We start from the raw sequence: 17,033 nt of genomic DNA, 5'->3' as shown, positions 1-17,033 counted from the left end.
CCCCACCAGGCTCTACACCACAGCAGGTGGAGAACATAATGAAAGCCACCTGTGCAGCCGGAGCTTACGCAGAGTCATCGGCGCTGGGTGGGCACCGGTCTGCTAAGAAACGCGCGGTCTGAGCGCCTTACATGCAAATGCGGGCTTAACCCTGCAGCTACCGGCATCGCAAAATTCAGTCCGTTCTCGTCACACGGTTTCCAAAAAGTAATGAATGTTCTTCGAAATACTCACTGCTTCCTACGCTAGCCAGTGAGATCTGGAAGAAGCCTTGTTCACTTTCCCTCTCGCCCAAAAACGCAGCTCACTGGCCACCCGTGGAGGTCGAGGGTTCAGAATGCCTGAAGAAAACCTCAGGACTTTCTTTTGCGCAAGCGCAAGCGGGCTTCCCCCACAAGTCACCTCGGTTCGGAAGTGGTGGTGGAAGGGCACCCTCTGCGCAGGCGCCCGGCTGTGCTGGCCTCGCGTTAGTTCGCTACGGAGCGGTGTGGAGAGTGAGCCACAGGCCTTGACCTCAGGGAACCGAGACCACGCAGGTTTTCGCTTAGCTTCTGAAATCTGTTTAAAGCGGTGATTCATTCATGCTCAAGTAGAGTTAGGTACTGGCGGGTAGGGGTGCTCAGTAGTCGCAAACATTTCAGAGCTGGGGGGAGGAGCGGTGAGAAATACTTTCTGTAGATTCCCACCCACCCCTCTCCCCACCCCCTCGCCCCACCCCTCCGCGTGCAGCTTTGGACCGCTTTATACATTCGCAGAATACCCAGCAGTAATACCTTACTTGCCGACAGCGCACAGGACCCTTTTAATAGTATTTCTCAAGTATTTGTTTACAGAGGAAGAAGCGAGGAAAAACTGAAGCGGTCCAAGCCGTGCTGCTGTATCAGTGTATATTGCAGTTTAAAAACGATCCAGAAATTATTGTCACTAAAAGACCGTTTTTTAGTTTGTTGATTTTTTGTTTTTTGAGTCCGATGTTTTTTATCTTCATTTTACTGGACAGAAGGGCCAAAATACTGGCTGCCTGGTTCAGGACCGGACATCTAGCCAGCCTACAGACTTGGAGCTTCAGAGTCATGACTACAAAGGAGTCAGGAGGTGCCAAAGCAGAGTCGGCTCTCTCATCAGCCAATCTGAGCAAGCGTGTGTCTGAAAAACCAAACTATGCTCTGAAATTTACTCTGGTGGGACATACGGAAGCAGTATCATCAGTTAAGTTTAGTCCTAATGGAGAATGGCTGGCAAGTTCTTCTGCTGATAAAGTAATTATAATTTGGGGAGCCTATGATGGAAAAAACGAGAAAACACTTAAAGGACACAATCTGGAAATATCAGATGTTGCCTGGTCATCAGATTCCGGTCGTCTTGTTTCTGCCTCAGATGATAAAACTCTAAAGATTTGGGATGTGAGATCTGGAAAATGTTTGAAAACGCTTACGGGGCACAGTGATTATGTTTTTTGCTGTAATTTCAATCCACCATCTAACCTCATCATTTCAGGATCTTTTGATGAGAGCATGAAAATATGGGAGGAGAAAACAGGAAAGTGCCTTAAGACTTTGTCTGCTCATTCTGACCCAGTTTCTGCTGTTCACTTTAATTGTAGCGGGTCCTTGATAGTGTCAGGTAGCTATGATGGTGTCTGTCGAATCTGGGATGCTGCATCAGGTCAGTGTTTAAAAACACTTGTTGATGATGATAACCCTCCTGTCTCTTTTGTAAAATTTTCTCCAAATGGTAAATATATTCTCATTGCAACTTTGGACAATACTCTTAAACTATGGGATTATAGCAGAGGCAGATGCCTGAAGACATATACTGGTCACAAGAACGAGAAATACTGCATATTTGCCAGTTTTTCAGTTACTGGTGGAAAGTGGATTGTGTCTGGTTCAGAGGATAACCTGGTTTATATTTGGAACCTTCAGACTAAAGAGATTGTACAGAAATTACAAGGCCATACAGATGTTGTAATCTCAGCAGCTTGTCATCCTACAGAAAACATCATTGCATCAGCAGCATTAGGAAATGACAAAACAGTTAAATTGTGGATGAGTAATTACTAAACCCTTTAGAAATCAAGTAGTAGAGTCAGATTGGCCAAAAAAAAACAAGGTTAGGTATTTTAAAAGATGGTTTCCTCTCAATTTTGGCATGGTTTTGTATTTTTTAAAAAACATTGCCTTGAATTACAAGATTTTAAGACCTATAACCTCAATTTGCAAAGCAACACAGTTGGAAAAGCAAGTCTAGATCCCAGGGCTTCTGACTTTAATCTTAAGGTCTGTTATTAATCTCTCATGTCTGTCCTTGAGCAGATTCTCATTCTGTTCCTCTCAGTGACTATTCTAGAGGATCACTGTATTTGACAAAAATTTAGAAGTAAGGCTCACAAGACAGGATGACTGATTAAATGAGGGGAGCAAGGGAGTCTGGAATAACTCCAAGGTATTTGGTTTGGGCGATCAGGTGAATTAAGAGAATAAGCCTAGGATGGTGGTGGATTGGAGATTTATGACAGATGCCACTCATACACTTTAAGTGATAGCCTCCATGATGGGACGTGAAATGGTCCATGGAATCAAGTTTGTAAATTGGGAAAAATAAGCAATGGTTGTGTTTGTTCTGAGGATCTAAAAGTTTTAAGTTTTTATCAAAATAAAAATTAAAAATAAACCAAATTAAAAATAAAACCAAATTAAAAAATTTAAATTTTAAATTAAAAATAAACCAAATTAAAAATAAACCAAATAAACAAAATTATAAAGGCATTTTACTGAAGGACCTCTCACTACCTCGTCAGACTGCCCTCTCCTGATTCTCAGGGCAAGCTCAATGTCTGAATGAGGCTGCTCTGTTTCATTAGGTCTGACCTAACCCTACCCATGCTACAGGCTCAGTTCAGAAAATCACCACTTTGTGTAACCATCACTGGCTGCCTGCCTCCAGCCACAGCTGACAGCTGAATTCAGTTTTCTTGCTTCTTGCTATAGCTTCTGTTATAAAATTCAAAATATATCATTTACCAATTTGTGTTGTAATGGTTTCATGGGCCATGTGTCTGGTAAACTATGAGCTCTGCAGAGTCAAGTATGTTTTATTTATCTTTGTATTCTCACTTTTTGTATATAGGAGAGACTCAAGAAATGTTTGATGAATGACAATGAATTATACCACCATCACAACTTCATTCCTTGCCTGCTTTCAATAAGTTTTTGGAGTCAATTCCCTATACTATTATTTTTGTTGATTAAAAGTATCTAACCATAGCCTCACATGTTAACTTTATTCAAATAGGGCTTACAGGAAATATGAAGTGGAAAATGTTTTCTGCCCATTTTACCTATAGAGACATGATAAACACGAAAAAATAATCTAGGAATTAAGCAAAACATAAGTACAATGATCACTTAATTGAAAGTATGTATTATAGAATACAAAAGAAGACAGTTTTGCCCTTGTTGCTTTTAATAGTGCTCATGAAATATCTGCTTGACAAGTTGTAAGCAATATAAGATACTAGAATTACTAGTGGTGAGTGACTGCTAAGAAGTTAATAAGTGAGGGTACTGGGAGAAGTGGGATTAGATAGGGGCAGGTCCTAAATACTGGTCATGAAATTTATATTTAACCCAAAAAGAGGTAGTCACTATAAGTTATTGAATAGGAGAGTTGACACAAAATGAGAAATGATTATATAAATTCTTGCTGTATGGTAGCATTTTTGAGCTTTGACTTAATCATACATTTTATTACAATATATCTCCAAGATACAACACTTTAAAATGCTTCTTTAGAAGTTAAAAATGGTATTGTTCTATGAAGAAAGATGATACACTTTTAAAAAGAAGTACATTAGATTTTACCCATATTTAAAACCCGTATTTAGATAAGACGTAACATAAGTGTTCCAAAATAATCAAGAAAAACTAATCTGCTAAAATGTATACAAAGCAATGCTTTTTGATGATAAATTTGCAAGTGATAAAAATCAAAGAGCTTGATATCTAAAATGAAGCTAAGGTTGAAGTACTGTAAAGTATATAGACAGACACAATTAACATCATCAGATAGATTATGAAGCTGTAGGTAGAGTGGTGCGTTACATTTTACTGAGTATTTTATTAAACCAAATTCCCAAACAGCTGCATATATTACTTGTTAATCTGCTATAACCCTCTGAAGAGAACCAGCAGGTTGGGATGTTTATGCGGACCTGCCATCCGTTAATACTATTGAAGCACATGAGAATAAATGAAATACTTAAATAGAAACCAGCATCCATACCTAAATGTGAGACAACCTGGCACCCTCGTCGAACTGTAAGTAAGATACATACCAGGTGCAAATGCTTATTTTTCAGCACTAATAAGAAAATGCATTTGATAGATATTCATAACTGAGAAATTTAGTGTAAAGGCAGAAGAAAAAGGACCGGTTGGGAATTGTAAGCCATGGAGCAAAAGAGGTGACTGTGCTGGCCCCAAGCGACTCCACAGTGCTGGGATTTCAAAATCCTCAGAAACTTGTGGCCAGACCTCCATCATCACCTTGCCGGGACTTTTTCAAAGACTGTTCTCCTAAAAGCCTCTGTCTTCCAGCACACCTGACAAAGGCATAGTGTGGTCTGGCTGCTTCCCAGGGCTCTCGAGAAACACCAGGGTATTTGGGGAGGTTAGCTCTCCAACGTGCACCTGGGCAGTGTACTCAGCTGGCCCTCCTTATCTCTTCAGAAATGAGGACACTGAAGAGAGAGAAATGCAGAACTAGAAACCATTTGGCTTCTGGGGAGATGTCACTTTGGTAATGGGAATTAAAGTAAGGTACGGGACCTGACTCTCTAAAGAAGAGTTAATATTAAAGTTCAAGTAAGTTGTCTCACTTTTCATTCTTTCATTTTCTCAAAAAAGCTGAGGCTGCATTTAACCTGGATCAAAGCCGTAAAATATAGACAAGTCATTTCTTTAAGAAAATTTATTTGTAGCTCTAGAGCAGAATTAGGGAACTCATACCACATTCATTTTAATAAGGCCTGTTACTGCAACATTGTTTCTAGATTTTCAAAATCCAGCCAACATGGATATCTCTGCTACTCTGTTTTGGCCTTCACAGCAGCTTCTTCTCTCAGACGAGCTTTCTTTTCTAGGTTCAGGCTTGTTAAAGACTCGTGTCTTTTGGCACCCTAAAGTGAAACCAATTTGAACAAGTGATTATTTATGCTGGTCTGGGGAGGATGTCACTGCACTGACGCCAGCAGGCTGTCACGAGAAGTACAGGCATGGAAGGGTTGGCTGCCTGTGCTCCCGGCACAGCAGCCCCTCCACGCGCCTTCTGCCTCCTCTGAGCCTTCCTAGAACAGCAGCTCACCCATTCAAGCACCAGAGAGAAATGCCACACCTCTACCTTCTCCTCCTTTCTGGCCTCCTTTCTTCAAATCTTCCAGCCTCTCTTCTCCCTTTATAATGTATTCCCTTGTCTTTCTCTTTTCCTCTTTTTAGTATTAAATACCTTCTTGTTTCCATTTCTATCCCTTTTTTCCCTCCTCTCACTTTTCTTTGTTGCTACCATTTCTCCTTCCCCAACTCATTTGTATATTTTCACACCCTTCTAGTTCCTTACTCCTCTTGTACCAAAAACATTCAGCTTTGGGAATCCCAGACTTCACCAAATACTACCACTGATGACTCCCAGCAGTGTCTACCCTGCTTTTCCATCCTTTGAGAGCAAACAGGAGTGGAGAAGAAACAACCATCCTCTTCCCTTATTTCCCTCCCTGTGACTTGTTACATCTCTTTGAAGCTTACATAAACAGACCAGTCTCAAATTTTTTATACCAAATGAGTGAAGACAGCACCCTATAAGGTGGTATTTTCTTCTATCTGTGTGATTTCACATGTAAAGAATTAAGTATGGGGAGGGGAGGAGAATCGGACTGGTAAGTTGATGGAGAGGACAAAACACAATGGCTAATTTCTGTCTTCTAAATCACATTAAGTTCAAAAGTTCTTCATTCCAGTAGCATTTACCAACTTTTTAGAAACGGATAGTTCCATAAAAGAGAAATAATAAAATTTTATAGTATAGAACAGGAGAGGAACTCTTTAAACTATACAGCGTATACCCTTGGATGAGGCTAGGAAAGACCTCAGAAGTGATTTGTTTATGGAGTATTTAAACTCAGCTAGTAGGACTTCCCTGGTGGCACAGTGGTTAAGAATCCGCCTGCCAATGCAGGGGATATGGGTTCAAGCCCTGGTCCGGGAAGATCCCACATGCCACGGAGCAACTAAGCCCATGTGCCACAACTACTGAGTCTGTGCTCTAGAGCCCACGAGCCACAACTACTGAAGCCCGTACACCTAGAGCCCATGCTCCGCAACAAGAGAAGCCACCGCAGTGAGAAGCCCACACACCACATGAAGAGTAGGCCCCACTCGCCACAACTAGAGAAAGCCCGTGCACAGCAACGAAGACCCAATGCAGCCAAAAACAAATAAATAAATTTATTAAAAAATAAATAAACTCAGCTAGTATAATCAAGTAGACAAAAGCAATGCAGATTTCTCAGAATTCTAGAAAGCCCTATGTCCTGTCTACATGCTTCTGCAGGTTCAGTCTGAGAGCTAAGCATGAAAAGTCAAAGAGGGAGACAGAAAAAATACTGAAGTGGGGCAGGAACAGAGTAGTCAAGAGAGATTCACCCAGGCCTCCACACTTGCCCTTCGTGCTCCCATAACATCAGCCTAAATGGTCAGTATCTTCTATTCCAAGACTCTAAAGAGAGCCAGAAGTTCATTTCTTTTACTCTGGACTCACTGGGGATAAGGATGTCAGTTACCACTGGGTTTGCAGAAGAACCCTTTAAATATCTGACAACAGATATGAGACATCTCTTTCCACATGGAAGCTGTGATATATAGAATTAGACATGGTGTTAAAGTAACGCCTTGGCCAGTACTGCTGCATATAAAAATAACTATTTTAATCACAAGACAGTATATATGCAGTTTGGTAACTGGCAAACTTGGCTCCACTTTTTTGTCTTGCCACTTATTAGCTATGTGACATTGGGAAAATTATTTAACATCTTTAAGTTTCAGGTTCCTCTTTTACAAAACACGGATAATAAGAGAACCTACCTCTTAGGTTCTTAGAATTATTGTGGTCATTAAATAAGTTTAACAATACCTGTTACATAATGAGCAATCAGTAACTGGGAGCACTTTTACCATCACCTCAATTAGACAGGTCTAGGTTCAAACTGTGGCTCTGCCATTAGGGAGATGTGTGTGAACTTGGGTAAGTTACTAAAGGTTTCTAAGCTATGTTTCCTCATCTATAAATGAGGTCCTAATCAAATTATCTATCTTGCAGTGTTGTTGTGAGGTTTAAATAAGATAACTGCAAGGTACTTGGAAGACAGTAACATAGATGTTAATAATGACTGGATTTCTGGACCTGAATTCCTATGTACCACTTAGGAGCTTAGATATATGGCCCAGTTTGAACATCAGGTAAAGAACAGTGATAAGAACACTCACCAAGAGCAGAGTGAGGATCAATAAAAAAATGAGAGTGCTTTACAGACATGCAAGGAGTTATTAGTAAGTATGCCAGTGTCATATTACTTGTTTTACATTACTTATGACATCTGTGATAACTAAACACTTTTTTTTACTTAACCAAAACTAATTTAGTCCTTCACCTTGCCAAAGTTAGGATTTGCTATTTATCTCCAGGCATCATATCTCAGGTTTGTTCCTACTATGTTTTATTTTGTTTCTTATCATTTCTCATGTAGGAAGTAGCCTCCTCATCACAGAGAATAAATACAAGGGTCAACCCCTGACTTCCTCTAGGTTTTTTTGTGGAAAATACACAAAGATAGACGGCAAGTCCACTCTCACCTTCTTGCCCTCAATAACCATCCAGATGCATCCTGCCACTGTCAAGGCAATCATTACATAGCTGATCTTCACCCGGACCTTGTTCTTTGCAGCATCGAGCATCTCAAACCTAGTAATACAATGGGATCGTGAGAGAAAGTTAAAATTTCCCTTTCTGAAGTTGTCAGAAGGATATAAATCTGTGTCTCACAAATCAGGAGTAGAGTAGTGCCTATACATATAAAAAAGGAGATGGGGCCTAGAGATCATACAGGACTTTGGGGAGGATGGAGCATTTTCACAATTCACTTTGTATATGAAACACAATAACGGGGTGTAGATGAAGATAGAAGGAGGTATTATAGAACTCACATCCTCCCATAAAGACATCAAAAATACATCTACATTTGGAATAATTCTCACAGAATACCCACCGAACACTTGCAGAAGATCTCATACAACTAAAGCTGCAAGAAAGATCACCAAATAACTGGGTAGGACAAAAGAAAAGAAAAAAAAAGGGAATTGGGACAGGACCTGCACCCTTGGGAGGGAGCCGTGAAAGCGGAAAAGGTCCCTCACACTGGGAGGCCCCTTAGCTGACTGGTAGGTCCACTGGGGACAGACAGTAAGCCTCAGAGGAGAGTGAAGCAGCCGGCATACAGTCGGCAGGACAGAGAGAGACCAGCACAGGTGGCCCTGGCCATCTTGCTGCACTTCCCAGCCCAAGACGTGCGCCTTTTGGTGTGTGTGCAGCAGCTCAGGGCTGAAACTTGGGCTTCAGCAGACAAACCCGAGGAGAAGACTCAGTTTGACTGTGCGGAGGCAGCCCGAAGGGCCTCAGGTGTAGTCCAGGCTGCAACTGGAAGTGTGTGGAGGACACAGCCTATGCCCATCACCGGAGCCCCACTGTCAGCACGCTAAGGTAGGGGCAGGGACTTGCCACAGCAGCCTCATTCTTGGTGAGCTCACAGTGGGTGTGGCTTAGCCGCTATGAGTTCTGGGAGTGTGCAAGCGCTGGGTGGTTGCCCGCATACAGAGGTAGGGCTGAAATCTGAGGCGATTCCCTGCGGGTGTGCAACTTCGGCGAATTTATGCCTGTGGCAGCGCCTGGGGATAATCTGAGCTGATTACTGGCTCTCCTGTAGCTGAGACGGGTCCTGTGCCAGGAGCAACAGGCTTCGTGGGTGCACACACACAGAAGTGGGGCTGAAATCAGAGCCAATACTGGTGTCTCCACTGCAGAGGCAGGGCTGAGGGCCACGCCAACAACAGTGTACTTGTGAGCCTGCACAGTGGGTGGCAGGCGACGTCACAGAGCACATGTCTGGGTAGTCAGCTCCTGGGGGGGAATACACAGCAGCTCCTTTCCCAGCCGGAGCACTCCACTCCTGCCTACCTCACATCATAGCTTAGAACCGGACCTGAGGGCTTCTCTTCCAACAACTGGGGAACAGACCTGCCCATGACAGGGCTGTGACAACAACAGAGCAAAGAGAAGGCCCCACTCAACACAAGATCCAGTGCAGACTCTGCTTACCACAACACAAATCACACCACTATGAAGGAGATAACAGCCAACACACATCGAGGAAAGATGTGGCAGACATCCATACCAAAAACAGCCCTCACACCAAAAATACTGGACTCACACAGGCTACACAGGGTCATTCCCACATAAAAATAGCCCTTCAAGACCACAGTAGATAACTGTTTCCCTTAAATTCATAGAGTCAGAGAAATATAAGTAAAATGAAAAAACATAGGAACCACTCCCATTTAAAAGATTAAGAGAAATCTCCTGAAAGAACAAACAAGTTGGTTTGTTTCTCTAGACTGAAGAAACAGACCTCTCCAGTCTAACAACCCGAGTTCAAAAGTGAGGTAATAAAAATGCTGGAGGAATTAAGAAAGGCAGTCACTAGAAATGCAGATCACTGTAACAAGGACTTAGAAACTATAAAGAGGAGCCAATCAAAATTAGACAACTCAACTGCTGAGGTGAAACCAGGCTAAAGTCAATAAAGAGCAAACTAAATAATGCAGAAGAACGAATAAGTGATCTGGAAGATAGAATAATGGAGATCACCCAAACAGAACAGCAGACAGAAAGACAAATGAAAGTAGCGGGACTTCCCTGGTGGCACAGTGGTTAAGAATCCACCTGCCAATGCGGGGACATGGGTTCGAGCCCTGGTCCAGGAAGATCCCACATGCCATGGAGCAACTAAGCCTATGTGCCACAACTACTGAGCCTGCACTCTAGAGCCCACGAGCCACAACTACTGAGCCCGCATACCACAACTACTGAAGCCCATGTGCCTAGAGCCTGTGCTCTGCAACAAGAGAAGCCACTGCAATGAGAAACCCGTGCACCGCAATGAAGAGTAGCCCCTGCTCACCACAACTAGAGAAAGCCCGCACACAGCAACGAAGACCCAACGCAGCCAAAAATAAATAAATTAATTAATTTTAAAAACTTAATATCAGTTTATGATAAAAACTCTCCAGAAACTGGGCATAAAGGGAACATACCTTAAAATAATAAAGGCAATATATGAAAAACCCACAGCTAACATCATACTCAACAGTGAAAAGCTGAAAAGATCTAAGATCAGGAACAAGATAAGAATGCCTACTCTTGCCACTTTTATTCAACATATTTTTAGAAGTCCTAGCCAAAGCAATGAGAGAAGAAAAAGAAATAAGAGGAATCCAAATTGGAAAGGAAGAAGTAAAACTGTCACTGTTTGCAGATGACATGATAACTATACATAGAAAATCCTAAAGATGCCACCAGAAAACTACTAGACCTCATCAGTGAACTCAGTAAAGTTGCAGGATACAAAATTACTATGCAGAAAGCTGTTGCATTTCTATACACTAACAATGAAATGTAAGAAAGAAAAACTCATTTAGTCACTTTCTGTAGCTAGGAGAGGATATCAAATCAGCTGACTTCAGAGTATCTAACAGCTCTTCACTAGGCACTACATAAGGTATCAATGATAACACATAGATTTTCCAGCACTGTTATTATTCCAGGTACTTGCCAAAGAGGAAACATTTAGCGAAGTGGAAACTGTTTTAAAATTTGGTTGAAAGGTTTTAAGTAGTCAGACTCAGAGGAACTGCTTTTCCTTTAAAATAGACTACTGAAAAATAAAAGCTGCTTACAACCCTAAATTCAGCACTCACGAGACAGTCTCTGGGATTTCATCTTCCTTTTTGAAGCGACCTGACCATATTAGGATCTTCTTCTCCCAATCCGTAGGCTTATGCAATGGCACTCTGTGGCTGTAAGTGTCTATGAGGAAAACAAGAGAAGATATCTTACTTATATGAGACTGACTCTCAAATTTAGCAACATTAAAATGCTATTTGTGCTTTTTAGCTATTTGCTAAACAGAATCATTGAGAAATCTCAAGCTAATTAGAGCTTTGTTTGGATGGAATTTCTTAGGTTGCTCATTTCTTAAATGAGATTCAAAAATTCTGTGAGGACTGAAGTAAAATAAAAGCATTATTTCCCAATATAAGCCATAGCCATTGAAAGCTGAAAGAACACCATGAACAAAGTTATAAAGGTGAGAAGGATGAACTAAAAAGAGAACAGTGAGGAGCCTGTTTGACTTCAGTAGAATTAAAAAAAAAGTTTGTAGGTAAAATCAGATTATAAAAGAACTTGAATGGCAGGCTAAGCTTTTTAGACCTGATTCAAGAACTACTGTACACTTTGAAGCAAGGAAGAAGTTAACATTCTAGAAAATTTAATCTGCATAATGGATGGAAAGCAAAAGGATAGGACAGAGTGGGCAACAAGTCCAAACAGAAGATTATAATACAAGGTAGTACAATACAAGGGTGAGGTGATATAGTCAGAACTAGAGTTATAACAGCAGGAAGAGAGACAACAAAGTCAATATGATGATGACTGAAAGAATTTGGAGATGAAGACAAAGAAGGATTCATGAAGAACCTCAAACTTGGATGAGTAAGACAATAACAGTATTGTTAACCAAAATAAGGAGATTGTGAAAAGAACCAGTCAGGAGAGGAAAAAGCATGAATGCCATTTTAGATCTACTGACTCTAAATTCATGCCATCTGAGTAGGTTTCATTAATAAGTTGGGAGTGGAGATAACCACTAGTGCAAAGGGAGAACCAGTGAGGATGACAGAGAAACACAGAAGACCAGGGGCTGAGCCTTGGGGCATGACCCAGAAAGGAGACGGGAAAGAGGCAGCAGAGGAAAACAGAGCAGCCAAAGATGAAAATGAACAAGAAAGGTAGAACCATAGACTATAAGAGAGCCTTTCAAAGGAAGGGGAAGTCACTGAAGGCAAGGAGCAGAAAAAGCTAGGGAATCACAGAATGTCAGGGTTAGAAAGGACCTTGGAGATAATCTCATCCAACTTCCATATAATGCCTACATCTCTCTTGCAGACAGACCATCTCCTTGACTACATACACATCACCTTTGCTTAAGCTGCACCTTTCACTTAACCAGAAGGCAACAGCAAAAGGAACAGGAAGGTCACTTGGAAAAACATCCATAAAGAACCAAAGTCAAGAAAAGAGGTTTAGAAGTACAGAAATAGAACTGCTGTGATTTTATCTTTTAACCATTCCAGTGCTTGGCACAACTTTCTCTAGAGTTTTTTAAAATTTTTTTCCATTTTATGTACTATATACTCATTAAAGACAATTCAGAAAGTATAGATGTGAAAAAAGAAAAATTTAAAAACCACCCCTAATTCTCCTGTCATAGCATGATCACTATATTTTTATTTTGGTGTGTTTCCTAAGTCTTATCCCCATACATATGTATATATATGTAATTTCTATATGTACCATGCTTGTGCTTAGGCACAGTATAAAATTTTGTATCCTGCTTTGTTCATTAACATGATGACAAACACTCTCCATGCCAGTATGCAGTATTTATAAGCCCTATTTCCAACAGCTGCAAAACCTCATCAAGTAGATCTAACATATATAATTAATCATTCCCAGATTACTTAACATTTAGACTAATTTCTCATTTTCCATATATATATATATATATATATATATATAAAAATAGGAACATCTTTACATTCAAAGCTTTTTCCACATATAGGGATTATTCCTTAGGATAGATTTCCAGAAGTGAAATACCAAGTCAAAGGGTATAAACATTCTGAAGCTCTTGATAAATATTCTTTGAGAATAATTCTTTTCCACTCACCAATACCTGCCTAGCCCTAGTGCACTGCCATGAAGAAGCAACAAGCAAATAGTTCCTGGGACCCTACAGTTTATATATCATGCTCCTTCTTCCACAGTGGTGACAATGACAGGGTTTGGAGTTAGGGATAGGACTAAACATGGCTAAAGTCAATGTACAAGCCAGTGCGTAGCCCTAATTATATTTTACCCAAAACATCATTTTTTGATTTGGTTCATCTTTGAGGTTCCTTAAAAGATGATTTCTAGACCACTATTTACTTTGGTGCATCTATAGTCCTATAAAAAGCTCCAGTCAAATCCCTGAGGCAAGAGATAAAAATGACAAACGAGAAAAATGAAGAAATCACTGCCACATGTAAGCACAGCTAATATAAGCACAATTTGGGAGGCCTGAACTACATGATAGGGTATGATATAGGGACCCCTGTGACCACCTCTCTTTTAGGTTCTTTTTTTCTTTTCTTTAATAAATTTATTTATTTATTTTTGGCTGTGTTGGGTCTTCATTTCTGTGAGAGGGCTTTCTGTAGTTGTGGCGAGCGGGGGCTACTCTTCGTTGTGGTGCACGGGCTTCTTATTGCGGTGGGTTCTCTTGTTGTGGAGCACAGGCTCTAGGCACGCGGGCTTCAGCAGTTGTGGCGCACGGGCTTAGTTGCTCTGCAGCATGTGGGATCTTCCCAGACCAGGGCTCGAACCCGTGTCCCCTGCATTGGCAGGTGGATTCTTAACCACTGTGCCACGAGGGAAGCCCCTAGGTTCTTTTGATTCCAAGTTATTCTAGTCTTTGGGAGCTGCCTAGTCCATAACTGGAAAGACTAATAAAAACTTACGGGTTGGAGGCTTTGGACTTTCCTGGGGTTTGTTGCAAAATCCATTTATTCTCTTCAAATCAGAGTTTCTGGTAGGCCTTAAAGATGAGACAGCATCTCTTTCACAGAACCTAAAATAACTTCCTAGAAAAGAGAGAAAAATGTTTCAGAGAAAGGAAATCGATGTCTCAAAATGAGAAATACCTGCAAGACACAATTTCAATTATAAAGATTAACTCACTTAAAAATGAATATCCTACTCTATATGTAAGATACATGTACTATATTTAAGGTGCTATGCTTAGTGCTATCTTAAAATATGCATGTTTTGCTGACTAGGAAATTACGAATTTACAACATAAACATTTTATCAGCTGTAAGTTTTATAAAAGCACTTCTCACGTGTCTTATCATAACAATAATGATTCTGGTGGGAATATTATGGATTATGACCCTTGGCCATTGAGGTAAAGATCAGCAACCTCCCAGAAGTGCTAAAACAAGATGCCAAGTTGCCAATACTGTTCTGATAAACTCTGGGTAGGGGGCTGCAATGGCCAGCAAGGGGCTCTTTAGAAAGCCTTGTTCCTTCCAAGACATAATTCTCCAATTAGAAATCAACTTTAGATACAGTCACAATTTATGTATAATTTAAAAACTATATATATATTTATATACATACAAATGTATAAAACTATGTTATCATATACAGTATATGTATGCAGTTAATTTTTAAAGTCTAAACTCTAAGCACCTATAGAGAATAGTATTACAAATCACTATGTATTCACCACCCAGTTTCAGCAATTATCAATACATGGCCAATATTGTGTCGTCTGAATCCCACCCACTCCCTCCCACCAACCGGATTATTTTAAAGCAAATCCCCAACAACCTATTAGTTCATCGATAAACACTTCAGTACTTATCTCAAAACAATAATAACTTCAAAATCATATCCAGAATACCATTAACATAACTAAAAAATATTCCTTTGATAACAGCACATTATGATCAAATGACATTATGATTCAATTCTCCAACGGACTCACAATTTTTTTTACAGTGGATTTATTCTAAACAGGTGCACACACTGAATACGGTTGATGCATGCCGTATAGGTCTCTCCCTCCTTTTTTTCCTGTCACTTATTTGTTGAAGAAACTAGATCATTAGTTCGAATTTCCCTCGCTTTAGGTTTTGCTGATTGCCTCCCCATGGTGTTATTTAACATATTCTTCTAATTCCCCTATTTCTTGTAAACAGATTTTTGAGGTTTCATCAGATTCAGGTTAGAATTTTTAGCAAGAAAATGTCATAGGCGGCACTGTGTACACCCTACCGTATGACATCCTAAGGTATACATCGATTTTGTCTTTTTGTGATATTAAGATTGAGCAGTAGATACTATCAGTGTGACTCATCCTTATAAAGTTCTCCATCACCTTTCATCTAATGTTTTATGCAGACATTGGTGACTGTTTCATTAGGGGTTGCAAGATGGTAGTATTTTTTTCTACTTTACTTATTTGGTTATCCTGAGGTAAAAGTCATATAAGAAATGTAGAATAAATGCTTGATTCTTTCCCTTTATTTGCCAGTTTTCAAATCAATGAATTGGTTTCCTTGCAACCTCCACAGGTAACCTTTTGTTTATAAGTAACATAAGGAACTCTTGCATTTAACACATGTGATGTGCTCCAGTCCATTCCAGTGATTTTTCTTTTTAATGCCCAGATGTTCCTATCTTTAGTCACTGGGGACCTTTCTAATTGGCTCCTGGGTCCTTTCAACATGTGCCCAGTAATCATTTATAGCTGCCTTACTTTTTAACATGTTCTGTACTCATTTTAAATGCTTCCTGCCCCAGATTTGGAATCAGACATTCCTCCAAAGTGCTCTGGTTCCTTTAAGTAGAAAATGTTCTTAGAGATGCCTGAGGGAGGTTCATTGTTACTGAGTTTGTCACTGTTTCCAGACCTTTTCAGTGAACAAACCTAAGAGACACATTCCTTCTTAAAATGAATGCATGCTTAAGAACTTAGAAATTTTCACCTTCAGCGTTAGCATGAACATTTTTAATGTCAATAATTAATCAGAATTCAAAGCAGAGACAGCCATAAACAGTTCTGATGAGGGTAAAACGGGATAATTCTAAGTATGGGGGTGTCGTGGTATAAGAGAGAGCAGGACTGGTATAGGATTCAGTCAGAAGATCACAAAAGAGCCCTAGGGTCCTAGGACATGGAAGAAAGGGGGCACTGCAGTAGAATGAAACAGAAAAGAAAGCTGGAAAGGCACCAATGATAAATCTGACCAGGGTCCTGACCCTCCATGATGCTCTGGGTGACAAAGAAAAACATGCCCAAGACTTGCCTTTAATGCGACAAGAGTGTGCCCTCACAGCTTTGTGCTTAAAACATCACAGGAAGGCTTCCCTGGTGGCGCAGTGGTTGAGAGTCCGCCTGCCGATGCAGGGGACGCGGGTTCGTGCCCCGGTCCGGGAAGATCCCACATGCCGCGGAGCGGCTGGGCCCGTAAGCCATGGCCGCTGAGCCTGCGCATCCGGAGCCTGTGCTCCGCAACAGGAGAGGCCACAACAGTGAGAGGCCCGCGTACCGCAAAAAAAAAAAAAATCACAGAAGAATTCAAGCAGTTTTTAAATCTATTTGTTAGTGGACAGTGTGTACGTTTGAAATTCCAAACTCCTAATTGAGTGTCATTGTACCTTCAGAGTTTGAAGCAATAAGGAGATGCAAGAGAGCAACGAAGAGTAAAATGTGATTATAGCACTGGACCTCCCATAGTTGGTGAGAAACATAATTCCCTTGCTTTTTTTTTCTCTTGCTGTTAAGAAAACTTTTAAACATAGCAATCTAAAAGATATCACTGTGGACTTCTCATAGGCATATGTTTATACATGTCTAAAGATGTTTAAAACAACACTTATTGATACATAATTCCACATCAAAAATTCATCCTTTTAAAGTGTAAAATTCAGAATCATCTCCTGCTTCAATCTGCTGCTGGACGGGAACCAATCAGAGAGAAAGAGGTGAAAGATGGAGAAGGGAGTCCAGGGCTTTCTCAATCACAAATCTCACCTCC

General features: G+C 40.6%; 2 protein-coding genes across 3 annotated transcripts in view; one reads left to right on the top strand and one right to left on the bottom strand.

Moving 5' to 3' along the window:
- The first annotated feature begins 438 nt into the window (after positions 1-438).
- Positions 439-3,266, top strand: WDR5B (WD repeat domain 5B). Of its 2 annotated transcripts, none has more exons than XM_027106306.1 (2): positions 439-599; positions 1,001-3,266. In XM_027106306.1, the coding sequence occupies exon 2, from the start codon at positions 1,074-1,076 to the stop codon at positions 2,061-2,063; it is 990 nt and encodes a 329-aa protein (XP_026962107.1). In that variant the 5' UTR covers positions 439-599; positions 1,001-1,073; the 3' UTR covers positions 2,064-3,266. The 2 variants fall into 2 exon arrangements, with proteins under 2 accessions (XP_026962107.1, XP_026962114.1); XM_027106313.1 differs by having other exon boundaries at positions 450-536.
- A 1,690-nt stretch (positions 3,267-4,956) lies between these two features.
- The window catches only part of FAM162A (family with sequence similarity 162 member A), a 36,199-nt gene continuing 24,122 nt past the window's right edge, over positions 4,957-17,033 (bottom strand). Inside the window, exons 2-5 of the mRNA XM_027106322.1 lie at positions 13,947-14,069; positions 11,082-11,190; positions 7,905-8,013; positions 4,957-5,179 (exon numbers count right to left, since the gene is read on the bottom strand). Coding sequence (XP_026962123.1) covers positions 5,087-5,179; positions 7,905-8,013; positions 11,082-11,190; positions 13,947-14,069 — 434 coding nt within the window. The 3' untranslated portion in view covers positions 4,957-5,086. The remainder of the gene's footprint in view (positions 5,180-7,904; positions 8,014-11,081; positions 11,191-13,946; positions 14,070-17,033) is intronic.

This window comes from Aethalodelphis obliquidens, unplaced genomic scaffold, assembly GCF_003676395.1.
Source record: "Aethalodelphis obliquidens isolate GAN/ISIS:26980383/991018 unplaced genomic scaffold, ASM367639v1 scaffold1, whole genome shotgun sequence".
In the NCBI taxonomy this organism is placed as follows: Eukaryota; Metazoa; Chordata; class Mammalia; order Artiodactyla; family Delphinidae; genus Aethalodelphis; species Aethalodelphis obliquidens.
Note: the sequence above shows the minus strand (reverse complement) of the source record. Positions and strands in the feature narration are given on the sequence as shown.

What these genes read in the sequence shown, in the direction of transcription:
- WDR5B (XM_027106306.1), top strand. Translation starts at nt 1,074, where the DNA reads ATGACTACAAAGGAGTCAGGAGGTGCCAAAGCAGAGTCGGCTCTCTCA.